The sequence below is a fragment of the Notechis scutatus genome, chromosome 15 (genome assembly GCF_049901735.1).
Source record: "Notechis scutatus isolate UNSWTSFEM ecotype Mainland chromosome 15, rNotScu1.2, whole genome shotgun sequence".
In the NCBI taxonomy this organism is placed as follows: Eukaryota; Metazoa; Chordata; class Lepidosauria; order Squamata; family Elapidae; genus Notechis; species Notechis scutatus.
The window spans coordinates 3766559-3792078 of NC_142023.1; the positions used below are offsets into that span (position 1 = coordinate 3766559).

At 45.8% G+C, this 25520-nt stretch overlaps 4 protein-coding genes and 1 long non-coding RNA gene across 9 annotated transcripts in view; 3 read left to right on the forward strand and 2 right to left on the reverse strand.

Moving 5' to 3' along the window:
* The window catches only part of SH2D3C (SH2 domain containing 3C), a 38025-nt gene extending 31255 nt beyond the window's left edge, over nt 1–6770 (reverse strand). The window contains exons 1-2 of one of the 2 annotated variants that reach the window (XM_026689620.2): nt 6653–6770; nt 3233–4055 (exon numbers count right to left, since the gene is read on the reverse strand). In XM_026689620.2, coding sequence (XP_026545405.2) covers nt 3233–4055; nt 6653–6689 — 860 coding nt within the window. In that variant the 5' untranslated portion in view covers nt 6690–6770. Of the gene's footprint in view, nt 1–1712; nt 2413–3232; nt 4056–6652 lie in introns of those variants that run through there. The other variant, XM_087944061.1, reaches the window with a different exon arrangement.
* The window catches only part of TRUB2 (TruB pseudouridine synthase family member 2), a 316494-nt gene that overhangs the window by 207195 nt on the left and 83779 nt on the right, over nt 1–25520 (reverse strand). The gene's annotated exons all lie outside the window — the stretch shown is intronic.
* Nucleotides 1–25520, forward strand: part of LOC148129450 (uncharacterized) — a 118414-nt gene that overhangs the window by 18140 nt on the left and 74754 nt on the right. The window lies entirely within an intron of this gene.
* CDK9 (cyclin dependent kinase 9) lies at nt 9062–21366 on the forward strand. 2 transcript variants are annotated; one of them, XM_087944080.1, is made up of 7 exons: nt 9062–9258; nt 10350–10431; nt 13354–13444; nt 16168–16334; nt 16437–16608; nt 18208–18356; nt 20108–21366. In XM_087944080.1, exons 1-7 carry the CDS (start codon nt 9068–9070, stop codon nt 20471–20473), a joined length of 1218 nt encoding a protein of 405 aa, XP_087800206.1. In that variant the 5' UTR covers nt 9062–9067; the 3' UTR covers nt 20474–21366. The 2 variants fall into 2 exon arrangements, with proteins under 2 accessions (XP_087800206.1, XP_087800207.1); XM_087944081.1 differs by having other exon boundaries at nt 9067–9258; nt 18211–18356.
* The window catches only part of FPGS (folylpolyglutamate synthase), a 30572-nt gene continuing 27378 nt past the window's right edge, over nt 22327–25520 (forward strand). The window contains exon 1 of one of the 3 annotated variants that reach the window (XM_087944067.1): nt 22327–22809. In XM_087944067.1, coding sequence (XP_087800193.1) covers nt 22777–22809 — 33 coding nt within the window. In that variant the 5' untranslated portion in view covers nt 22327–22776. Of the gene's footprint in view, nt 22810–23758; nt 23951–25520 lie in introns of those variants that run through there. The other 2 variants (XM_087944066.1, XM_026689627.2) reach the window with 2 other exon arrangements.

Consider the following 25520-nt stretch of genomic DNA (forward strand, 5'->3'; position numbering starts at 1 on the left):
GATTGAAAGTTTACTTTACTGTACTTTATTGTCATTGCACATCGTACAACGAAATTAAATACTATCTTCAGTGTACTATACAGTAGAATTCAATAGCATTCAAAAGACCACCAGGGTGGGCTTGTAACCCCCACTGGAAGGCATAGATCTCTCCTGCAAACCCCAGTGGTTGAGTTTATAGAAGTCATGTGCGAACCAGACCAGTCGCCTTTAAATTTATCTGAACCAACGAAAACAAAAGTATTGAAGAATTATCCCAATCTTATACTGGACTCCCCAGCAGTATACTCCCACCTCTTATTACTGGAATACACCTCCCATCTTCCCCAGCGAGGTGAAGCTGGAATGACGCCCCCAAATAATGGGACGGAACTAGAATCTTTGCAATTTTCCCACCGAGTTGGGGGGTGTCAGATTGGGACACAGAGCCAACCAATTATTAGGAAAAGGTCAGAGAAGGGAGTGGCGATAATCAGGTTAAAGGGCTGAACTCAAACAGAAAAAAAAAATATCAGGGTTATAATCCCGCAACGAGAGGAATTTGGAGCCTGGCCTACCGCACAGGGATGTTGTGAAGCTATAACTCACAGAGAGGCAGCTTAGGGTAAGCATGGGATAAGATGCCATGTTCCCTGCATCTCGGCTACTTTCAGTCGTAGAAGCAGCTGCAATGTTGTTAATCATGGTTTATTAGCCACTGTTCTAATAAGGCACCGTGGCATCCTAAGCAGCTGTTCTGGAGGGATCCATTTGATTCAAACAGATCTTTATTAGGGTGAAAAATACTGGCCCCCTCCAATTTCTTTGCTCTCTGCCTTGACCATCAAAACAACCAAACTCTTTCTTTCGGTAGCTGAGTTGTTTTTTTTGAAAGTCGCCACTTTTTTCTATTTTTTTTTATTTCTCTACGCAGACGGGAAACCCCAAACGGTTTTGAGAGTAAAAGGAACCTGGTTTTTCCTCCCAAAAAGCCATCAATTGGTCCTTTGATTAAACTTTGCAGATATTTTTTTTTCTGGGTGGGGTGGGGGATAAACTTGGAGGTAAAGGGTTGAGCAACCTAGAAATTGGCCAGACAAGAGATGATGAACCAGCAGAGAAAAGAGAGGGGGGGAGGAGGAGGAAAGAAAGAAAAGAATTGCATTTTTTTAAAAAGCAATTAAAAAAAAACAGTGGCCTAAAAAGATGGGCCAAGATGTCAAGGACCTTTCTGAATATTTGAAAAGTGGAATGTGTCTGAAATGCTGGAAAGAGAATGCTGAAAAAGAGAATACAACCTTTTTGTCTTTGCTGGCTTTCATTTTTTTAACCTGGCATGTAACCCTGGCTACTGTGGGTTGTAAACCACGATTCCTGGCTTAGCATGATCTGTGAACCCAGCTATTTTGCTCTGAAAAACACGACGTTCCACTGGTGAGAACCTAGCCATTGTAGCTTGCAAACCTTGGTTTATAATCTGGCTAATGTCACTTACTTGACACTCCCTGGTTAGGGACCCCCAAAAAAAAAAAACCCTCAGCTTAAAGCAATGGCCAAAACCAGGATTGTTACCGTACTGTTGCAACCGTTGCAAATCGTGCCAGACCCTGGTTGTGATGTTGTGGGTCCGTCTACCTAACTGGGATTCCAGAACAACACCTGAAGAACCGAAACCAGCACTGAGAGGTGAACCCAACGCAAAATCCTGGCCAAACGAATCCCGCCGGTCTTACCTGATGGAGTCCAGGTTGGGGCACCGCATCCCCACCTCGGCCATGGCTTCTCTCCCGCCTGGTTGCACCCCAGAGGGAAGGAGGAGGAAGGGGGCGATCTTCTCAACACCCCACCAGACCGGCTGCCCCCTCCGTCCAGCTGCTCCGTCTCCTCTTGCTCTGCCAGCCTTGACCACCCTGGCCCCTCCTTCCTTCCTTCCTTCCCTCCCTCCCTCCCTGCGGGCCTCGGTTTCTCCTCCTCTCCAGGTCCCCGTCCCTCCCTCTTCCCCTGGAATGCACAGCCCAGCGGAGCTTGGGAGTGAAGCAGAGGGAACATTCCTGCTCCTCGTGGATCTGGAACCCCCTCTAATCCCAGCCCACCCACCCCCCAATTTCCAAGTGGGAGACAGCTTCTCGGGAGGGTGAGGGGTCTCTGGGGTCAGCGCAAGGCAAGATCACGGACCTGGAGCATGGAAGCACCAGCCAAGTTGGGGCAGCTGAGGACAATTTGGTGGCAGGAGACCAAAGTTCTTTCTTTCTTTTGCCACAGTTGGCAAAAAAGTCCCCTGCCCCGCTTCCTTGGTGTTCTCTTGTCCACCCCCCAAAAAGGGCTGCGTCCCTTGGGTAAGATGGATTGTCCTCTTCTCGCCCAAGTCATGGCAATGTCTCCCTCCCGGCCATCATCATCTGCCTGACATAATGGCTTCCTTCTGCTTACTCCAGTAGGGCTGGTGTCTCTTGGCTGCCAAGACAGGAAGCAGGTGAACATCGACCTATGTCGGGTTGCCAACCTTTTGGACCTCAGGGACAACCAAACTCATCATTTTAAATCCCACAGACCAAAGACCCCGGGAAAATCCCCCAAAAAGTCTGCAGGAAAATCCCCCACCCCGTTTTCCTACCGATCGATCCTTCTTTATTTGGGATTGCAGGATGCCGTCTCCAGCTCCGTTCTCAGGGGGAGAGAGAGAGACTTTTGGCTTCATGCAAGGAAAGCAGCAGAAGTCTTTCTTTCTCTCCCCCAAACTCCACCAGAAATGAGTCTTTGCAGCCTCTTGGAGGAGGAGGCCTTGCAGGGTTCCAAAGACTCATTTCTGGCGGAGTTTGGGGGAGAGAAAGGAAGACTTTGGCTGCTTTCCTTGCCTGCAGCCAAAAGCAGAAGAAGAAAGAAGCAGAAAGAAGCAGCCCAGTGGCCAGGCCAGGCGCGTGGGGCAAGTTCCCCCCCTCCACCCTTTCCCCCCTCGCCTCACTACCTTGTGTTGTTCGCAATGCAGGTGACGCAAGCCTTGTGTTCCCAAGCAGCCTGGATTAATTGCTTTGGGGGTGACATTTCTCTGCGGACCACCAACATTTTCTCACAGACCATCAGTGGTACCCGGACCACTGGTTGGCGACCACTGTTCTAGAGGACCTTCCTGGGCCATAATTTTTTTGGGGGGGGGAGTGAGGGAGTTTTGAAATGGAAGCTAGATCCCCATTACACAAAGAGAAGAACCAATGAGCAATGGACCATTAACACAACCCCTTGATTTCCATCTCACCTTTGTTCTAGGTCCTCTTCTAAGGTTGTCCCTGCCGTCTCTTGGTCTCTAGCCTTCTTGGCAGTTTCCTCACCGGACGGGATTGCTTCTGTGGGCAGATCTTCCTCAAGGTCTTGTTGAGTCTTCTTCGTAGGCTTCTTCTCTTTGACGGGCTTCTTGGACTGCCCAGCACGGGCCCTCGGCATGGTGCCCAGGTGGCTGTAGGCGTCACAAGACTGGGCATAGTGGGATGGACTTAGGGGGAAGGCTTCAAGGTCATCCTGAGCCCTCTCAAGACCATCCTGTTCTACCTGCTTCGGTTTCTCCTTCGTTCCTGGGCTGGACATCATCTCTCCGGGCTCAAGGACACCTCGGGAGGACTTCTCAGCCTGGACTATCACTTCTGAGGAGCTGCTTGGACCAATGTTGACTCTAGAAGACGACCTCTCTTTCTCGTTGGGTTCTGCTTTTTCTCCACACAAGGGAGAACCTGTCTGTGGAGCAACAGCCCTCTCCACATCTCCAAGCTTGGGGGCCTTTGGCAACGTTGGCTCCAAGGCCTTCTCTGCCCCCTGGCTCCCAGCCTTCTTCTGTCTTGTGCTGCCCCTGGGCATGGTGCCCATGTGGGTGAACATGTGGCTGGAGCAGGCATAATGCGACGGGCTTTTGGGCCCAGCACCCAAGTCGTCTTGAGTAATCTCAAAGCGGAGGGTCAGGAAGCCTTTAGAAGAGAGCGACCCCCCTCCGTGGGTCTCAGAGAGTCTGGGGGCAACGGAGACCCTGCGGAAGCCAAAGCTGCGAGGAATGCTACTCAGACTTCCAAACCCTTTGAGCCTCAGGAACTCTGAAATAAAAACAAGAAGGGTCACTTACTTCCCAGGAACGCTGAGATTTGGAAGATGTGTGTGTGTGTGTGTGTGTGTGTGTTTTCCCAAGCTTCCCTGAACCTATTTCTATTTCTTAATTATTGGAAACAAGCTGCACATTGTTGGGGTATTTTTTTTTCCCCTCCCCCCAGAGACGCAGATCTCTTTTCCTAGCATGATTTGGAAGGTTTTTTTTTTTTTTTTTAAATCTGCTTAACAGGATGCAGAAAATTAGCAGGGTTTTTGTTTTTGAATAGAGTTCTGTTGGAAGTTGAAGAGTAAAAAATCGGTAGCAAGTAGGATAAAGGGATAGAAGGAAAAATAGAAAAGAAAGTTCCTTCTTGTTTTTTCTATCTTTACAGCAGTTGTGAGAAGAGTTGCCAACTTACTTCTGAAGTTACACTGTGACTCTCTTCTTTCTATAATTTATCCTATAGAATAAAATAGAGTAGAATTCTTGGCCAAATGTGATTGGACACACAAGGAATTTGTCTTGGTGCATATGCTCTCAGTGTACATATAGAATTGTCAAAACCAGAGATCATGAGTTCATTCTTTTCATTTTTCGCAAAAAAAGTCCCTAATGCGTTTTCCAACCACCAATAAATGTAGATAATATCTCCCCCCCCCGCCCCCCAGCAAAGGTTAATCTAATCACTTCAACAAGTACAATCATCTTCATCAATTATCCTTCTGTCACATGTATTGCCAAATCTTTCCATCTTTGTTGCACACAACCCTCTTGCAGTTATCACGTATAAAAACCAAACTCCGGGACTTTTTTTGCCCCACTTTTTAATCTTATCAATCCCAAGAGGAGAGAAATGTAACTTTAGGTCCGTATGAATCTTTAAAACCCTCTGAAATCCTGCCAAGATTAGCTTTGCTAAATAAACAACGTTTCAACACGTCTGAACTTCACAAGACGGGCATAAGGTCTGAGCAGCTCATCCCAGATTGAGACCAACATCCTCCCCAGTTGGCTGGGGAGGATGGGTGGGTGGGTGTTAGTTCAACACAACAGGAAGCCACTGTTTTGGGGTTAGACTGCCTAGAGATTGTGGAGCACAAAGTGTGCGACAACCTGCATACTGTGCAGTTAAAAATCTGCCCACTTCCTGCGGGTAGGGGGCGGCTTCCCATTTCACGCTTCCTTCAGCTGACACCTGCTTTTAGTAAGTGCAAGGCCTCTGCTCTGTTTGTGGTTACTACAAGGTAGAAGCGGGAGCAAATCGTATCAGGCTAAGATCAGCCCTGTATCAGGTTCTTTCTAATCCCAGCTGGATTTTTTTTGGTTTTTCCTTTGAAGAGGTTTCGCTTCTCATCCAAGAAGCTTCTTCACCCCTGAAGAAGCTTCTTGGATGGGAACTGAAGAAGCTTCCTGGATGAGAAGCGAAACGTCTTCAAAGAAAAACCAGAAAAGTCCAGTTGCCACTTGAAAAAAAAAAAAAAAAAGCACCACTGGGACAACCCTGCTCTGGAGGATGGAGAATCACCACAGACAGGTTCTTTCTAGGTTTGCCATTCAACCGACTCCTATTCGGAACAATGTGGACTAGCCTCTTAGAGAGGCAAGTCAATAGCAGAGTCTCGTCTTGAAATCAACTCCAGTTTAAATCTCCTGAGGTACAAAAACTGCCTTCAGTTTGTGGGCAAACATTTATACAGCAGCTTTTAGCTCGGTGTCTTGTCAAGCTAATCCACTTGAAGGCGTGTGGATTTGCCTCCCAGAATTCCCCTGCTGACTGGGGCGTTCTGGGAGTTGAAGTCCAAGACATCGTAAAGTGGACAAGGTTGAGAAAACACCACTGTACCTGACACACACACTCACACACACTTAAACGGGATTTAGAAAGGAAAGCCCCAGGCTGTAAAATAGTCAAGGTTTTAAAAAAAACCTGGATGGAATTGTAAATACTGGCTCCAATTGTAAATCATTTCTTCACTGCTGTCAAGACAATTATCGGCTAACGCTTAGAGCTGAAGTTATTTCTGAATTTTTACCTTTTGCAGCAGCTCAGCCCAAATTTGGGCCGCTCTGCCTCGGAATCATGAGAGCTAGAAACTTACCTCTTCAAACATCCTGACTGCAGATCGCTCCCCTTCCTAAAACGGCCAATGAACCAACTAAAAAGAGCCAGCCCGTAAAAGCAGTACTTTAAATACAGGATTTATCTCTCATACTCCTCAAAGCAGGGGGGAGCAATCCAACTGCCAAATTTCAGGAAAGAAACAATTCAAGCTTGCAGCCCAGCCCTCCCAAGTCGTTTGCGCTACCTCCAATATCGCAAAAAGGAGGTTTTCTTTTCTAAATAGTCCTTCTCTTCCCCCCTCCACCTTGAACATTCACACGATGGAAAAAAGAAAAAAAAAGTTGGCCAATTAATTGATGTCCAGGAGTTTTGCTGGGCGTGGTGATTTAAAAATGCAGGTATCCTATTTGTGTCCCTCCAACCAGCATCTGTGCAAGCCGACATGTACCATCTGGCCCCCCCCTGGGTATTTCCTGCCCCAAGATGAACCAGCCATCAAACCTGCTTGCCCTCTTTCCCCCCTCACCTGATGCCACACTTACTTTTAAAGCCACTTTTCTTCTTCTGGCTTTCAGCCATTTTTTTTCCTCCTCCCTCCCCGATTCAGCCAGGCGAAGTTTTGCAAATGATGTGTCACCAATCTTCCTGCCGCCCTTCCTCTCCCACAGCCACCAACCCACCCACTAACGCCTGCCTCACTTGGTCTTTCGCTGGGTTTCCTCCCTCTTTGCACAAGATACAGCTGCACCCTGCCTCTCTCTCTCTCTTTTTCTTCCAAAAAGTTTTTATTTTATTTTTTATTTAAGCACAAAAAACAAAAACCATCTTTCAGTTATATAGTGTGTCGACTGGGTTCACATATCTTCTGCGCATATTAATATTTGTATACATTTCTTACTAAGTTTACATTCATATTACAACCTATTCAATCTTATATCTCATTAAAACGATTATCATTTGGTTTGCTTTATTTTCCAACCATTTATAAAATAGATCCCAAATCATATAATACTCCTTTTCTTCTTGATCTCCAATTGCCAATGTTAACCTACTCATTTCTGCACCTTCCAATATTTCCTTAATCACCTCCTCCTGCATCAGAAACTTTTCATTTTTCCAATTTTGAGCAAATACAATTCTAGCTGCTGTTAATATATGTATCATTAAATATATTTTTTCTTCACTATAATTCTCCGGTAGAATCTCCAATAAAAATATCGCAGGCTTCAAGCCTGTATGTTGTTTTATCATCTTTTCCCACCATGTGTGTATTTTTGTATTGTTTAGCTTCTGTCCTGCCTATCTCTCAAACCTTAATTTTTTTCCCCCTTTTGATTTTCGAAAAGGCCTTTAAAAAAAAAAAAAGGAAACGGGGAGGAACAGAACCAAATACTTTCGAATTTACAAGGGAGGAAGGTGGGCTACCCTCCTGAATTCTGCAGCGTACCATATCCCTTGATCTTGCGTGGAGAAAGCATGCAAAAACCCCACCTTTTCCAGCGCAGGACACACGGCCGAGATAAATCTACCTCGTGCCAGGGTTAAATTTTAACAAAACGGGCTAAAAAGGACGAGCTGCATCTTGATTCACGTCACGGTTGTAGAAAAAAATAAGAAAAGTCCTTTCCCAGCACATGTTTCTGTTCCTCATTGAATTGATAAGAGGAAACAACTGAACAAGAAAGCCTTGTTGTTTATTTTTAGTAAAAAAAAAACTCAGTGTTGTGTTCGTCACGGTTTTTTCCCTACCGCTTTCCCTTGTTTTTGTCAATTGTTATTTTTAGAGTAGCAGTCTGCGTTTGTGGTAGTTATTTTTCCCAGGGAGGAATGGGGCGTAAGTTTTATTTTTATTTTTGCAACCATATTCCAAAAGAGAATGAGTTGGGTTAGGAGAAAGAGAGGGAGAGAGAGAGAGAGAGAGAAGAAAAAGAAAGAGAGAGAGAAAGAAAGAAAGAAAGAAAGAAAGAAAGAAAGAAAGAAAGAAAGAAAGAAAGAAAGAAAGAGAGGAAAGGAAGGATTTTTCAGCAAAATTAAATGAAAGACAGTAAATGTAATCCTCCTCATGTTTAGGTTCACTTTGTGGGCAACTTTGAATGAAAGCTTTTCTATTCCCCCCCTTCCAAATTAATTGCACAAATTTTTGCAAGAATGCATCCTTGGAAATGTTTATTTCAGGCTTCTTCCCTTGCAAAAAAAAGAGGAGGGGTTAAGCCTCGTCCCCAGAGCCCATCCTCCTCCTCAGAACCCATCATCCCCTCTCAAAGTTCATCATTCCCCTTGGAGCCCATCATTCCCACCCACCCCAGAGTCCATCATCCACCTCAGAGCCCATCACTCCCCAACCAGAGCCCATCATCTCCCTCGAGCTCATCCTCCCCTCCCAGAGCCCATCATCTCCTTCATAGCCCATCATCCCCTGCCAGAGGCCATCATTCCCTCCCTGAGCCCATTCTCCCCCACGATCTCATCAATCTCCTAGAGCCCATCCTCCCTTCCCAGAGCCCATCCTCCCCTACTATCTCATCCTCCTCTCCCAGAGCCCATCCTCCTCTCCCAGAGCCCATCCTCCTCTCCCAGAGCCCATCCTCCCCACGATCTCATCACCCCTCCTAGAGCCCATCCTCCCCTCCCAGAACCCATCCTCCCCTGCCAGAGCCCATCATTCCCTCCGAGAGCCCATCCTCCCCACGATCTCCTCCGAGAGCCCATCCTCCCCTGCCAGAGCCCATCATCCCTTGCCCCAGAGCCCATCATCCCCTCCCAGAACCCATTATCCACTCCCCCAGAGCCCATCCTCCTCGTCCTTCGCCGGCTTCCCCCACTCCCCCCACCTTCCCGGGCACGTGGAGCCAGCCAGCCAGCCAGGCGGGCGGGAGGGCGGGCGGCTTCGAACTACGCCTCCCAGGCTGCCCCGCGTGGGCCCTCCCCCGCCTCCCCGCGCCGGAAGTGGTGAGGGGATGGAGCGGCCGGGCGGAAGTGTGGCCGGAAGCGCCCCTGCGCGCTCGGGGGGAAGAGGCTGCCGGCTGACCGCGGACTTTGGGGGCGCCGGGACGGCCATGGCCAAGCAGTACGACGCGGCCGAGTGCCCGTACTGCGACGAGGTCTCCAAGTACGAGAAGCTGGCCAAGATCGGGCAGGGCACCTTCGGGTAAGGCGCGTCCGGCCTTGGCCTCCCACGTGGGTGGGTGGGTGGACTCCCCAGCCCATCGTCCCCTCCCGCTGGGGTGCACCCCCCCTTGGACTACAAGCACCCTCCTCCCCAGCCGGACTGCAGACCCCCCGCTCCCTCTCCTCCTGCCCGGCGCCCCTTGCTCGCCTTCGCGGAGGGCGCCTCCCCCCTCCCATGGTGCACAGCCGCCGCTGGGTTCCGAATGGGGGCTGGAGACCCATCGCTCCCGGCCACTTGGGAGTGGAGCAGCATGGGCTCCCCATCCTCCTCGAGGAGCCCCTTCCACGCCCCCACGCCAGCGCCCTCTTTGGGGCGGAAAGAACCAGAGCCCTCCATACCCCCAGCTCAGGAAGATGGGAGTTGTAGTACAGGGAGCTGAAATGCGCTTAGTCGCCCTTTGTCTCTTTCTCCCCCTGTGGCTTTGGCACTGTGGCCATCTTCTTCCTCCTTTAATCCTAACCCCCCCCACCACCAACACACAGACACACAAACTTATACAGGCACACACAGACATGCAAACATATACAGACCAAAAACACACACAGACACAAAAGCACACAGCAGGCACACAAACATACACACAAATGTACACAGACACACACAAACATATACAGGCACAGACACACACAAGCACACAAACACGCACAGACACACAAACACACAACCCTGGGACCTTCCCTTGTGTGAGGGACCTTCCATGCCCCTCCTGGCATGGACTGAGCTGCCCCTGGGATGCCCATTTATTTCACCCCCACCTCAAGCTTCTGAATGCTGGCATGGAGGGAGGGAGAGAGAGAGAGAGAGAGAGACCTCACGAGCTCCGCCAGCCGGTCCTCCGTCCTGCCCCTTGTGGGCCCGACAGCCCAGCCTTTTGCCATCGTTGCTGGTCTCCCAGCAACGGGGATTCCGGAGCAGAGGCTGATGGAACTTCTGCCCTCGGGGGGGACCATCTACTATCCGGCTCCCACCAACCCATCATTCCCGGCCATTCGGGCATCCTTTGCCCCTCCCTCTTTTGCCTAACCGCCCCCCCCGCCCCCTCTTAACGCTCTCCTTGGCTTTCTCTGCAGGGAGGTCTTCAAAGCGAAACATCGGCAGACGGGCAAGAAGGTTGCGCTGAAAAAAGTGCTGATGGAGAATGAAAAAGAGGGGGTGAGCGAGCACCTCGGGGTTCACCCCACACATCTGGGGGGAATGAACAGGCAACGAGAGAAACGGTGAAGTGGGGGGGGGGGAGAAGGAAAATCTGGGGTGCTTCTTCAGAGGAGGGGGGACAGAGCAGCAAATGTAAGAGCAGGCCCTTTCAGGAAACCTGAAAATCGAGCTCAAAACTCTTGTTATCCCAAGCACTGATGCTGTAACCTAGTTTGGTAATGAAATGTCTACAGGAAAAACCACAGTCCTTTTCTTCCTCTTCCCCCTTCTCCTCTTCTATCCTTCTCACCTTCACAAACCCCATTTTTTTAGCCCTTTTCTTCCTCCTCTTTTCTCTTCCATCCTTCTTCTGCTTTCCACAAGCCCCATTCTTCTATCCCAGATGACGTAATCTAGTTTGGTAACGAAAGGTCTGCAAAAAAAACACCAAGTTCACTAGGCAGATCTTACCCTCTTTAATTTTCCCAAGCCTAAACCTGATTAAACCCCTTAAACCTTGCCAAAATCAACCTCTGTTTTGCAATGGATGCTTTGACTGAGCATTTTATTTATTGGAAAGGATATGAGTTAGTGTGGTGCATGGACTTCGCTCATTTATAAGTTACACACCAGGCTTTGAAAAACGGGTAAACCTGATCAGTTGATGTACTATTGCAAAACTAGTTTTCTTTCTTCACAACCTTTGAGGAACCAGCTGATTGTGTGTTTGCAGCTGCACTGTTCATTTCCTCCTCTGAGTGACCAAATCAACTGAAATATAGTGGGACTTGCCATTATGTTTTTTGCGGCCTTAAGTAGCGCAGAAATAGAATTTATTCAATTTTCAGTTCAGTAGTCACTGCATTGGAATGAAGAGAAGAGAAGAGAAAATAGAATAAGGAATAGAATAGAATAAGGAATGGAATGGAATAGAAATCAGAATAGAATAGAATATGGAATGGAATAGAAATCAGAATGGAACGGAATAGAACAGAATATAGAATAGAATAGAATATGGAATGGAATAGAAATCAGAATAGAATAGAGAATAGAATATGGAACGGAATAGAAATCAGAATAGAATGGAATGGAATAGAACAGAATATAGAATAGAATATGGAGTGGAATAGAATATGGAATGGAATAGAAATCAGAATAGAATAGAATTCTTTTATTGGCCAAGTGTGATTGGATGCACAAGGATCCAATGCTTGGTGCAAATGCTTTTATGTACAAAAGTGTACATAAAAGAAAAGATACATTTGTCAAGAGTCAAGAATCATCAGGTACAACACTTAATAGTCATAGGGTACAATAAGCAATAGAATCATACTAGGAAACAGTCAATCAATAAAAATTGTAAGGATACAAGCAACAAAGTTACAGTCATACACTCACAAGCGGGAGGGGATGGGCGATAAGGAGTGATGAGAAGATTAATAGTGATAGTAGTGCAGACTTAGTAAATAGTTGGACAGTGTTGAGGAAATTATTTGTTTAGCAGAGTGATGGTGTTGGGGAAACACTGTCCTTGTGTCTGGTTGTACTGGTGTGCAGTGGGAAGGAGTTTAAACAATTTATGTCCAGGATGTGAGGGGTCTGTAAGTATTTTCACAGCCCTCTTTTTGACTTGTGCAGTATACAGGTCCTTGATTGAAGGCAGGTTGTTAGCTATTGTTTTTTCTGCAGCCCTAATTATTCTCTGAAGTCTTGTTGGGTTGAGTCAAGATTGTTGTGTCCTTGGTTGTTTTCTTGCAGATGTCTATGGAAATTCTCAATCATCCAGGCCATGATTTGTCCCAAAGGTGCTTTTTCAAGAGACAACTGGACTTTCTTGGTTTTTCCTTGAAGACATTTCGCTTCTCATCCAAGAAGCTTCTTCAATTCGTATAAATCCTTCTATTTCCCACCATTCAGTCAGAACCGAAGAAGCTTCTTGGATGAGAAGTGAAACCTAAATTTCTGTGGAGATCCTCAGTCATCTAAGCCAGTGATCCCCAACCTTTTTTACGCCGCGGCCCGGTATCCCCAACCTTTTTTATGGCGCGGCCCGGTACCGACATCAGCTGGGCGCCGCCATCTTGTTTTGATGAAAAAGTGCTTCTGGTGAGCTCACCGGAAGCACTTTTTCATCAAAACAAGATGGCGGCGCCCAGCAAGCCAGCGGCCCGGTAGAACTTGTTCCACGGACCGGTACCGGTCCACGGACCGGTGGTTGGGGACCCCTGATCTAAGCCATAGTTGTCCCAAAGGTGCTTTTTCAAGAGGCAACTGGACTTTTCTTGTTTTTTCCTTGAAGACGTTTCGCTTCTCACCCAAGAAGCTTCTTCAGTTCAAATAAATCCTTCAGTCAGAACGGAAGAAGCCTCTTGAAGCAACATCTCTTCAAGAAAAAAACAACAACCAAGAAAGCCCAATGGCCTCTTCAAAAAAAGCACCTTTAAGATTTTCTTGCAAATGTTTCATTGCCCAACTAGGGGAAAATCATCAGTGCTACTTAGAAGGGACTTGTTCTCTGTTTATCTACTGGTGGGTTTGTCCTATCAGTGTTTTTGGGAGTTCTTGATGTTCCTTGATAAGGCTTTTCTTCACTGTTTGATTATTTGTCTGAGTTGGTTCCGTAGTTCCTTGATTGGGGGTATTGTTTATTTGATTGTTGGTCTAGTGCAGGGCTGTCCAACCTTGGCCCCTTGAAGCCTGGCGGACTTCAACTCCCAGAATTCCCAGCCAGCTTTGCCTGGGAATTCTGGGAGTTGAAGTCCGCCAGGCTTCAAGGCCAAGGTTGGACAGCCCTGGTCTAGTGTTACTCTCTGAACGACACGTTTCCCAGTTACGGTGAAGCCCGTCCCTGACTTGTGACTCAGTATAAAACTCCAGCCAAAGAATCGCACCTTCCTGTTTTGTCTGCAAAGATGGACCCCTCTCTTTCCTTCCCTCTAGTTTCCAATCACAGCTTTACGGGAGATTAAAATCCTGCAGTTGCTGAAGCACGAAAATGTGGTCAATCTCATTGAAATTTGCCGGACTAAAGGTAATTATTCCAGACCACTAATGAGGCTTAATTTTTATTTGCTTAACATAAATCAAGAGTCCAATGTCAATTTAACCAGATGGTTTGCAAGGGAGGAGCTGCGTGTTCCAAATCAAACAGCTGTTAAATCTGAGCCGGATGACGTTGGCTTCATGGTGTCCATTTCGGTCGTTTTGGTAATGGAATACTACAGCGTTTCTCAACCTTAGAAACTTTTAAAATGCGTGGGGTTTAACTCCCAGAATTCTCCAGCCAGCATGGCTGACTGGGGAATTCTGGGAGTTGAAGTGCACACTATTTTAAAAGCTGCCAACATTGAGAAACATTGGAATAACATTGGATATCAAGTACTGGTGCTCCTCGACTTAACGAACACAGTTGAGCCCAAAATGTCTGTTGCTAAGTGAAAGATTTGGCTAATGAGTTTTACCCCCATTTTATGACTTTTCTTGCCACGGTTGTGGCTTGTCAATCTGGCTTCCTTAGGTCACAACTAGGGATCACATGAGGCTAGGCATACTGCAACCGTCATAAATATGAGTCAATTGCCAAGCGTCAGAATTTTGACCACAGGGGTACTGAAAAGCGGTCTTAACTCACTTTTTTCAGTGCTGTTGTAACTTGGAACGGTCACTAAATGAACTGTTGTAAGTCGACTTCCTGTACAAATGGCTAGGAAATTAGACACTTTTTTCCACCATTCGATATGAATTGCATAAATGGAATTAAAGTTTCACGAAGGTAATGAAATTAATTAAATTATGTCCATTGCATCATGGCTTACGACCATAAAGACCAGGCTCCATTATGGTCGTTAAGTCGAGGAATGCCTGTCTAAAAGAAGGCTAATATAATCCATGGGAGGGAGGGAAGAACGAAATGGACGAACGCAGATGAAGTGATTGGAATAGCAGATAAATATCTACGGAGATTTTCAGGTGGTTCACGAAAGGTGCTTTTTTTAATCTCAAGAGGCAACTGTCAGGATTCCGGCAGTTCCTCCAATTAAATCATGAGCCTCGAGCCACAGTCCCAACACTAAAAAGGATTTATTAGAAGTTACCATGCCGGCATTAACGTGGGTGTAGCTGACTCTGAGATACGTAGTTCACTGTCACCCTTGATCCTGCTTTTCCCCCCCACCCCTGTGGGTGTATCATCCAACGAAAAAAACCTCCATAGCCAAGAGTCATCAATCATGCTCTCCAATTAGATTTTGCGCCAGCAAAAGCTTCAGTCATCGAATCAGCCTCTGGAGAAAATATGAATGGAATGTACTTTCGATTCCACACTGCCGCCTGCTCTTTGAAACTCCCCTCCTTTCTTTCTGTTGTCAACTATAAAACGTGTATACAAAATGTTTTATGAGTTGCTGTTGGTTTTTTCTTTGAAGATGTTTTGCTTCTCATCCAAGGAGCTTCTTCAGTTCTGCCCGGATGGTGATGGGGAATGGAAAGAAATGACATTTTTCTTTCCAGAAAAATTATAAACTACAGGAACCATTTGTGATTCAGTTTGAGATGTAGGCCTCAACGACTCTCTAATGGACGCCAAGGAGCAGCTGACTACAAGGTCTCAGGGTTCCTGGCCGTTACCCTAATTAAATCATGATCCTCGAGCCAAGCTTCAAAAGAATCCAAAAGATTTCTTAGGAGCAACATGTCCATTAAACCCGTATGAAGCCAACTCTGAGACACGTCATTTACTATCACCTATGACCCTTGTTAGGGATACAACACCCTAGCAGAACGTGCAACGGCAGTCAAGCAGACAGAGAGTGTGTGTGAGATAAAGCGTTGTTGTAGCTTTAGTAAGTACTCAGTAAGTACAGTGTTGTAGTACTCAGTAAGACAGATACACTGTGCAATTAAATAGTTTTTATTCCAGCAAGAGTTATAGCATAGTCAAAGCAGTCCAAATGTCATACACTAAGTTCAGACAATCCGAGGGTTATTCAGTTTGCAAAGTCCAGTGTAGAAAATAGGTCATTCAACTTACAATCAGTCCAATGATGTATCTCTTTTGCAGTCAGAGATATGAAGCAAAATCAAACCTTCTTTTCTTCTCTCAGCAAACGTACACAGTAATCACCATCAATCCTTCTCTGTCAGCATTCCAGTAAAAGCCGGCGAACAGTGAGCTCTCTTGCTCCCTCTTATGGTGATTTACAACCGCACCCAAAATACTTGGCTTACAGTTTAAAGTGACACACACATTTAAACTAACTAACATATATTTAACCAAACTAAGTTAGGTAACTAATGTTATCCCTAACAACCCTGTTTCCCCCCTCCTCCCCCGGGTGTGTCATAAATTAGATTCTCCAACCGTTTCACAGGCTGGGTGTCATCAATCACACTCTCCAATGAAGGATTTTCGAGGGCAGAAGATCCAACAATCTCCACAAGATAAGCGTGGAATGTGCTTCTGGCCTTCATCTGTTGCCCTGCTTCCTCAGGCCTTTCCCATCCTCCTCCTTATGGCAACTCGGAAACTGGCATAGGAATGATTTACGAGTTGACACAAAGAGTATAAATCCTCCCATTCCCCACCACCATCCAGTCAGAGCTGAAGAAGCTCCTCGTTTGAGAAGCAAAACGTCTTCCAAAGAAAAACCCCAGGAAGTCCAGTTGCCTCTTGAGGGGGGGAAAACAAACCAACAAACCACCTTTGAGAACAGCAGATAAAATTTGAGGTTCCCATTTTCCTTTCCACCCCTGCAGCCTCTCCCTACAATCGTTGCAAAGGCAGCATCTACCTGGTCTTCGACTTCTGCGAGCACGACCTGGCCGGCCTTCTCAGCAACGCCCACGTCAAGTTCACGCTCTCCGAGATCAAGAAAGTGATGCAGATGCTCCTGAATGGCCTCTACTACATCCACCGGAATAAGGTTGGGCTTCTTTAGACCCCGGAAATATGAGGCTGGTCTTTCCCGGAAAGAAAACAACAAGTGTGTTTCTCTCTCTCTCCATCTTTTCAAACCCCTTCTCAGATCCTTCACCGAGACATGAAAGCCGCCAACGTGCTCATCACACGGGACGGCGTCTTGAAGTTGGCCGATTTTGGCTTGGCCCGAGCTTTCAGCCTGGCCAAGAACAGCCAGCCGAACCGCTACACAAACCGGGTGGTGACTTTGTGGTACCGTCCTCCCGAGCTGCTGCTGGGTAAGAAGGAGGCGGTCAACCTTTGGGTTCTTCTCCTCAGTTTGTGGACTGATGGAGCGTCGGTCTTCTGGAGCCCCATGTGAGGCTCCAGTGCCCATATGGCTGGGCTGGCTTATAAGATATGGGCCTTAGGTCAACCTTTGGTTTCTGCTCCTCTGCTTAGAATATAGAATAGAATAGAATAGAGAATAGAATAGAATATAGGATAGAATATAGAATAGAATAGAATGTAGAATGTAGAATAGAATGTAGAATAGAATGTAGAATAGAATATAGAATAGAATAGAATAGAATAGAATAGAATAGAATAGAGAATAGAATAGAATATAGGATAGAATATGGGATAGAATAGAATGTAGAATGTAGAATAGAATGTAGAATAGAATATAGAATAGAATAGAATATAGGATAGAATATAGAATAGAATAGAATATAGAATGTAGAATAGAATGTAGAATGTAGAATAGAATATAGAATAGAATAGAATATAGAATAGAATAGAATATAGGATAGAATATGGGATAGAATAGAATGTAGAATGTAGAATAGAATGTAGAATAGAATATAGAATAGAATATAGGATAGAATATAGAATAGAATAGAATATAGAATGTAGAATAGAATGTAGAATAGAATGTAGAATAGAATATAGAATAGAATAGAATAGAATAGAATATAGGATAGAATATGGGATAGAATAGAATGTAGAATGTAGAATAGAATGTAGAATAGAATATAGAATAGAATAGAATAGAATATAGGATAGAATATAGAATAGAATAGAATGTAGAATGTAGAATAGAATGTAGAATAGAATAGAATATAGAATAGAATAGAATATAGGATAGAATATAGAATGTAGGATGTAGAATGTAGAATAGAATGTAGAATGTAGAATAGAATGTAGAATAGAATATAGAATATAGAATATAGAATAGAATAGAATATATGATAGAATATAGAATAGAATAGAATGTAGAATGTAGAATAGAATGTAGAATAGAAGTGAAGTAAAGTAAGGCTGGGAGGTGATTGCCCCTCCCATAAGGTATAAAGGACAGGCAAAGATGACAAAACCTTTGCAGGAAGCAAAGTCATTCGGTTCAGATTCAGTCTTGAAGCTCTTTGTACTTCGGTTGGTTTTCTTTCTAGCTCATTGGACACTTCTGTTATTGGCAGCATTTCACAGAAAAGAAAGGTGGGTGCTTATCTCGAGGGACTGTTTGAGATTCATTACCGGCTGGGAATGAAAACAATTCCCAGCATTGCAATAAAACAAGGCTTGTTTTTAAAATAAGCGTGTGCGTAGTTACGGTCTCAGGAGCCTTGGTCAGAACACCAACTCTGTTATTCTGATATTCTGAAACTTTTAACGGGTTAGATTAGGTTCGTTTTCTGGGCCTATGGGTACTGGGTTCCTTATCCAAACTCCAGCAATCAAAACTCTTATTTCAATTGTTGGCTATGTTGCGGTAATATTTTTTGTGTGTGTGCACGCTGCACAATGGGACATGAAATGCAAAGCCGATCGTCGTTTTCCAAAGTTGCTTTTAGGAATCTCCTTTTAGGAAAATTAACTCAGCATTTGTTTCTTTTAAGGAGAACGCGATTATGGCCCCCCCATCGATCTTTGGGGCGCGGGCTGCATCATGGCGGAGATGTGGACACGGAGCCCCATCATGCAAGGCAACACTGAGCAACACCAGCTCACCCTGATCAGCCAGCTCTGTGGCTCCATCACCCCCGAGGTGAGAACCAACAAAGGTCCGGCAGACCTTTGACTTATATAACCATTCAGTGACGGTTCGAAGGACTTAAGACCGTGGTTCACACTTATATGATTGTCGCAGCAACCCCCATGGTCACGTGATCAACATTTGGGTGCTTGGCAACTGTCTCGTATTTATGACGGTTGCAGAGTCCCAGACAAGTCAAGTCCGTGGGGAAGCCAGATTCAATTAATAACCATGTTAGTAAGTGAATAACTGCAGTGATTCACTTAACAGTGGTGGTGAGAAAGGTCGTAAGATGGCACAAAATTTACTTAACAAATATCTCGGTTAGCAACTTAACAATTGGGGGCCGTAAGTCGAGGACTCTCCCTGTACCTCTTTTCGGTGTTTTCCAACTGAATTTTGGAAGTTAAGTTGAGCCATAACAGAATAACAGAGCTGGAAGGGACCTTGGAGGTCTTCTAGTCCAGCCCGCTGCTCAAGCAGGAGACCCTATCGGATCCCATTTCAGACAAATGGCTGTCCAGAGTCTTCTTAAAAACCTCCAGTGTTTTTCTTCGTATTTTATATATTAAATAAATAAAGAATATAACAAAACCTCCAGTGATGAAGCAGCCACAACTTCTGGTGGCAAGCTGTTCCACTGGTTAATTGTTCGCACTGTCAGGAAATTCATTCTTAGTTCCAGGTTGCTTCTCTCCTTGATCAGTTTCCATCCGTTGTTTCTTGTCCTGCCTTCTGGTGCTTTGGGGAATAGGTTGACCCCCCCCACTTCTTTGGGGCAGCCCCTCAAATACTGAACCACTACTATCATGTCCCCCCCCCAGTCCTTTTCCCTAGACTGGCCAAACCCAATCCCTGCAACTGTTTTTTGGGGGTGGGGGGATTTGAACTTAAAGAAATTTGGTCTTCGCTATCCCTGAGCCCCAAATGAACAATCCCTTTGGCTCAAAAATGGGTAAAATTGGAATAATAACAGAATAATACAATTGGAAGGGACCTTGGAGATCTTCTAGTCCAACCCCTGCTCAAGCAGGAGACCCTAGACCATTTCAGACAGGTGACTGTCCAGTCTCTTCTTAAAAACCTCCAGTGATGAAGCACCCACAACTTCTAGTGGCAAGCCGTTCCACTGGTTAATTGTCCTCCCTGTTAGGAAGTTTCTCCTAAGTTCCAGAATGCTTCTCTCCTCAATTAGTTTCCATCCATTGTTTCTTGTTCTGCCTTCAGGTGCTTTGGAGAATAAGTTGACCCCCCACTTCTTTGGGGCACCCCCTCAAATACTAGAATACTGCTATCCTGTGTCCCCCCCCGTCCCCCCCGGGTCCTTCTTTTCTCTCGACGCATGCCGTCTCTTAATTCCACTTTGTCAGAGTGTATGCAGTGTGACCACTATTGTGAGTCAACCCAGGAGCAAAAACACAGCACACACAGAGTCTTTGTCTTTTAGTAATGGTTTATGTACAAGACTACTACATACATATAGACACGTGGTAGGCACATACCAGGCAAGGAATCAGCCTTCGTTACTCTGCACTGAGAACTGCAATGGAGATAGAACACAAGGAGAGAGAGATCCGCCCTCTCATGGCCTCCCTTATGTTGACAGCTTCTTAAAGGGGCAATAAACCCGCTGACCCATCCTCAGTCTTAAAGGGGCAATAACCCTGCTGACTCATCCCCATTCCATCAGCATTTACAGCAGCCTTACAACCTCTGGCCAGCTATGAAATCTCCCAATACCTTAACACCCTTCCTTCTTTCAGGTCTGGCCCAACGTGGACAAGTACGAGCTCTACCAGAAGCTGGACCTCCCCAAGGGACAGAAGCGCAAAGTGAAGGAGCGGCTGAAGGCCTACGTGAAAGATCCCTACGCCTTGGATCTCATCGACAAGCTGCTGGTCCTGGATCCCGCCCAGCGGATAGACAGCGACGACGCCCTGAACCACGACTTCTTCTGGTCGGACCCCATGCCTTCCGACCTCAAGAACATGCTCTCCACCCACAACCAGTCCATGTTTGAGTACTTGGCCCCGCCCAGGAGGAGAGGCGGGCACATGCCCCAACAGCCGGCCAATCAGGGCAGGAACCCCACGGCAACCAATCAGACTGAGTTCGACCGGGTCTTCTGAATCCGAAAATAGCGTGGAGGCGGAGATTTTTACGCATTGTGGTTTCTTAGATATTTTTTTTTATGATTTCCCTCCCCCTTTTTTTTTCTTTTTTTTTTGGGGGGCGACAGAACAATGGGACTAGTCAGATTCGGACGGTTTCCGGGTCTCTGAAAATTGCAAATTTATGGAAAACTCTGCAAGGACCTTAAACTGGAGTTGGAGCCGTGGTGGCCGAGAGCATGTGGCTTACCAATTTATTTTTATTTTTTAAAAACGATTCCCCGAAATACTTTCCCCCCCCTTCCTGGATTTGGAGGGCAGGCAAGGCTGGCTGGCACGAATCGGCTGCTGTAACTTGTCCTATTTCGCTGCAGAGAGATGAGACGTGGCAGAAGAAGGGCTGGGAATCCGATAAAAATAGGTGCAGCTCCCATTCCTGGTCTTCTGGTCAAGATCCCACCCGGGCCAAAGAATTTACCTGGACATTGGTGACCATTGATATGATCCTGATATGATCCTTCAGGCCTGTTTCTTGCAACACGGAAGGGCTGTTCTTTCTTTTTTTTCTCCCCCTCTCCCTCTCGCTTTAATTTTGCAAAAAAAAAACCACCTTTTTTTTAAGGAAAAAAACCTCCTTTTTCCCAGGAGAGTAAAATTCACGACGTGCTTCCTTCCCTTTTGGAAGCTTAGCTCTCTCTCAGAAGGCGAAGTGATTTTTAAAAAGAAGAAGAAGAAAATGATAACAACTATCAGCAGTCCTGAAAAGTTTGCTGACTTCTTTCCTTTCCCATTTCAAGCTCGTCTCGACTCTTTTGATTCTCCAGATCGAACCTCCTTAAATCATGTTTGCCTGTTTTTCGACACTGGGACGAAATCTTCCTCGAATGAATTAAATGGAATGAACACATTTATTACCTGCTTGGGTAGATCGCAACAGAGTTAGTACCTACGGATCATTTAATGTGAATTAGCCCGGGAGAAATGGGAGAAAGTAATGAATGAAGCTGGAAGAACTGCAAAAAATATATATATATATATATATATGATAAAATTAAAGCTATGGGGGAAAAAAGCGAATCAGGAGAGGCTTTTTTTTTTTTGTTCCGTTGTCACAAAATCAAACATCCAGAGACACACCAAGCCAATGATTAACTCCATTAACTCTTGTTTATTATGGCTTGTTTGTGAGTTTCTTGCAGCGCGGTGTGCAAAAAGTAAATATTGATGCATAAGGCTGGGAATCCCAGCGTGGTATTGGCCATTCACAAAACTTGCTGAAAATGCACACCCATTTACACACCAAACACACAAATTTTTAAAAGGGCGGGCGCTGCTTGGATTTTTCTTGCAGCTTCTAGGAAGTTTTCTGGCAGGGCTGAATGTGGCTTCCCTGAACTGGCTGAAAAATCAGCTGTTTTTAAACCCCAGTTAAAATAGAAGAATAGAATTACAATTATTAGAATTAGGAATAGAATTGGAATAGAATAAAATAACGATTTAGGATAGGATAAGAATTAGGATAGGATGGGATAGAAGAATAGAATAAGAATTAGAATAGAATAAGAATTAGGGTAAGAATTAGGATAGGATGGGAGAGAATTAGAATAAGAATTAGGATAGGATAAGAATTAGGATAGGATAAGAATTAGGATAAGAATTAGAATAGAATAGAATTCTTTATTGGCCAAGTGTGATTGGACACACAAGGAATTTGTCTTCGGTTGCAGAAGCTCTCTACATAAAAAATACATTCATCAACATAGTAACTAATATATGAATATGAATGTTGACAATGCTGTAACGCTGAAAGTGTTGATATGTTATAAATTGATGGAAAATGTTTAATAATACTTTTAAAAGAAACCATCAAGAACTTAATGATAGTTATAGGATATTAAATAAGCAATCGAATCATACTAGGAAACAATAAAACAATATAAATCATAGATTTACAAGCAACAAGCTTATAGTCATAAGTAGAAAAGGAGATAGGTACTAGAAGGATGAAAAGAAGAATAGTAATGCAGACTTAGTAAATAGTTGGACAGTGTTTTGGGAATGAGTTGTTTAGAAGAGTGATGGCATGGGGGAAAAACTGTCCTTGTGTCTGGTGGTTCTGTGTGCAATGCTCTATAATGTTGTTTTGAGTGTAGAAGTTGAAACAATTTATGTCCAGGATGTGAGGAGTCTGTAAACAAACCCGGTTAAGGCGCAAAGCAGCAACACAATTCACTGTGCGGTTAATGTTTAATTTCTCCCAAAGACCATCCCAGGAATGAGCCAAGCGAGTGAAGCTGAAGCTATTCTGCTGCAGCTCCATAATGGAAAGCAGAAAGATCCAATCATCCCTTCAGGTAGATTTCCTTACCTCCGAGCTCGGGAAGCATGTGGAATAAAGTGAAATTAGAAATCAAAATTTCATTTTGCCACCAGAAGCAAAGCAAAAAAAAAAACGGAATGGGGGAAACTGTGGCTGGTCCATGTATCTGAGAGGGGGCTGTGTGTGTAGGTGGGCCGGGGTGGGGTGCGTGCTTTGCACGTCCTTGCTTTGCATGGGGGGAATTAATTTGAAAATTTGGGGTTTGCATTCAGCTGAACTCTTTGCATTGGGCTGCAAATTGTGATTTTCTTTTTTATTCGTGTTGCGTTTTTCATTGCTTTCCCCTGCCCTCTTAGGTGAGATGAGCATTGTATAATTTTAAACAAATCAAGACAATAAGTCCAGGGCCGCTTGTGGACTTCAACTCCCAGAATTCCACAGCCAGCCCTTGGGAGGCTGGGAGTTGTAGTTCAGCATCAGATTTGGCAAAGTGGAAAGCCGGCATCTTGATGAGACTGCACAACCATTTATTTTACTTTTTACTTTTATTTATTTTATATTATATATTATTTATTTTATTTTATGTTTTATTTTTTATTATATTTTATTTTATTTATTTATTTTATTTATTTATTTTTCATTTGTCCGGAACGGTATGCACAATCTGCCGCTTGGGCCGGGGGTTGGACTAGATGACCTCCTATAAGGTCTCCCCCCCCTCCCCCCCCCTCTATTTTTGTCAAGCGATCCTGCAAGCTGCGAGTCCCTCTGTACTCTTCTTTCTATTATCTCTACCAGGCCCACCCAGGCTTGAGGAGAGGGGAATCTGCCCTTGAAAAAGATGGCGACGAGGGCGTCCCTTTTTTTTTCGCGCCTCCACTTCCAGGCGCCTGCGCACGGAAGGAGGAGGCGGCGACGACGACTGAGACGGGGGCGTGGCCGTCGAGGCAGCTGCAGCCGCTGCAGCAACGCCGCCGCCGCCGCCGCCGCTCCAAGGGGGCGGGGCTGGCGCTGACGTCACTCGGCTGGCCATGGGCTCGCGCCGGCTCCGGGCTTGGTTTTTGGCGCTCATTCTGCAACCGGCGCCCGCAGCAGCTCCGCCGGCCTATTATTCCTGGGCTTGGCGGCGGTGGCTCAGCGCCCGCCCGGCCCGAGCGCCCAGGATGGAATATCAGGTGAGCTTCGGCGAGGCTTATTCGCAAAGCCACCTCCGCTGGGGTTGCGTCAGCCGGCGCAGGTCTGGAGCGCACGTGTGAGGATCGCGGGCTGGCCCCTGCGCTTTCGCCTAAGGCATGGCTGGACGTGGCGGTGGGGTTAAATCCACGCGTGCAAAAAAAATATCGGGTGGGCTGTAGAACCTCCTCCTCCTCCTCCCTGTTGCAAAGCAAGAGGCGACCCGGAGTAGCAACTCCCTCTTATTAATCAGTAACAAAATTGCAACGGGTAGCGTTTTTCGTATCCTTTTTATTGTTTGTTTCTTTTGCTGGCAAAAGCTGAATGGGATCAGTGTTCCTTTGGAACCTAGAGAACCTCCCCTAGGGCTGGAAGGGACCCGAGTCCACCCCGTTCCAGCTCAAGGCAGGAGACCTCATACCATCCCGGTCAAAATGATTGTCCAGTCTATTTTTCCAAGAGGCTTTCTTGGTTCACCCACCACCCTTGTTCTTTCTTGGTTTTTGACCTGGGTGACTGAGGAAACTCTACAGACTTTTTAGCTGTGCAATTTGGAATGAAAACTCTTGGAATGGTGTGGGAGGAGGAATGGATTTCCAGAGGAAAATTGCAGAGACCAGGAGCACTGAGGACACTGATAAACCTCCAAGTGGCCTCAATGACCCTCTAAAAGGATGCAAATGACCAGCTGTCTGCAAGGAGGAATATAAATCCTTCCATTCCCCACCATCATCCAGTCAGAGCTGAGCAAGCTTCTCGGAAGAGAAGCGAAGCATCTTCAGAGGAAAAACCAGAAAGTCCAGTTGCCTCTTGAAAAAGCACCTTTGCGTCAACCATGACCTGGATGAATGAGAACCTCTACGGACTTTTAACTACACAATTTGGGATGGACACTCTGAATGGTGGGGGAATAGGAATGGATTTCCAGAGGGGGGAAAAATTGCAGACTGCAGGAATCGTCTGCAAGGAATATAAATCCTTCCCACCATCCAGAAGCTTCTTGGATGAGAAGCAAACATCTTCGAAGAATACAGGAAAGTCCAGTTGCCTCCTAAAAAAGTACCTTTGGGACCTCCAGTGATGAAGCACCCACAACTCCAGGAGGCAACAACGTGTTCTGATCATGCTACCACACAAGGCATTTTATAAGCTAGGGAGACTTGGACAAGAAAATCCTGCTGATGTTGTTACCCAGTCTGGTAACGAAAGGTCCAGAAACCAAATTGAAACAAGCTTGGAGAGCGAACGGCTGCCAAAATCTTTAACCCCTGAGCTAACAAGTCTTCTCTATGATTTCAAGGCATTCCATTGTTTAACTTTGTTGTTTGCTCTTTAGCTGCAATCAGTGCAGGCTGGGAGAGATCAGAGATTTGGGGGGAGGGAGGGGGTGTCTCTCTGGACGTCCCTGTCATGCCCCTGTTGGAATCTGATTCCAAGGGAGAGGTCGAGCAGCCGACATGGGAGCGTGGCTCCGGTGGCTGTGGAGGAAACTGGGGAAGGGTACAGTCCGGCTGGGCATTCAGAGGAAGACCCAGGCCCACCCACCTCTTCATCCTAGGGCATGCAGGGAGG

What these genes read in the sequence shown, in the direction of transcription:
- CDK9 (XM_087944080.1), top strand. Translation starts at nt 9,068, where the DNA reads ATGGAGCGGCCGGGCGGAAGTGTGGCCGGAAGCGCCCCTGCGCGCTCG. An exon ending in TGGAGAATGAAAAAGAGGGG is followed by an intron (nt 10,432 to 13,353) that starts GTGAGCGAGCAC and finishes CCTTCCCTCTAG; the next exon opens with TTTCCAATCACAGCTTTACG. An exon ending in GTGGCTCCATCACCCCCGAG is followed by an intron (nt 18,357 to 20,107) that starts GTGAGAACCAAC and finishes TCCTTCTTTCAG; the next exon opens with GTCTGGCCCAACGTGGACAA.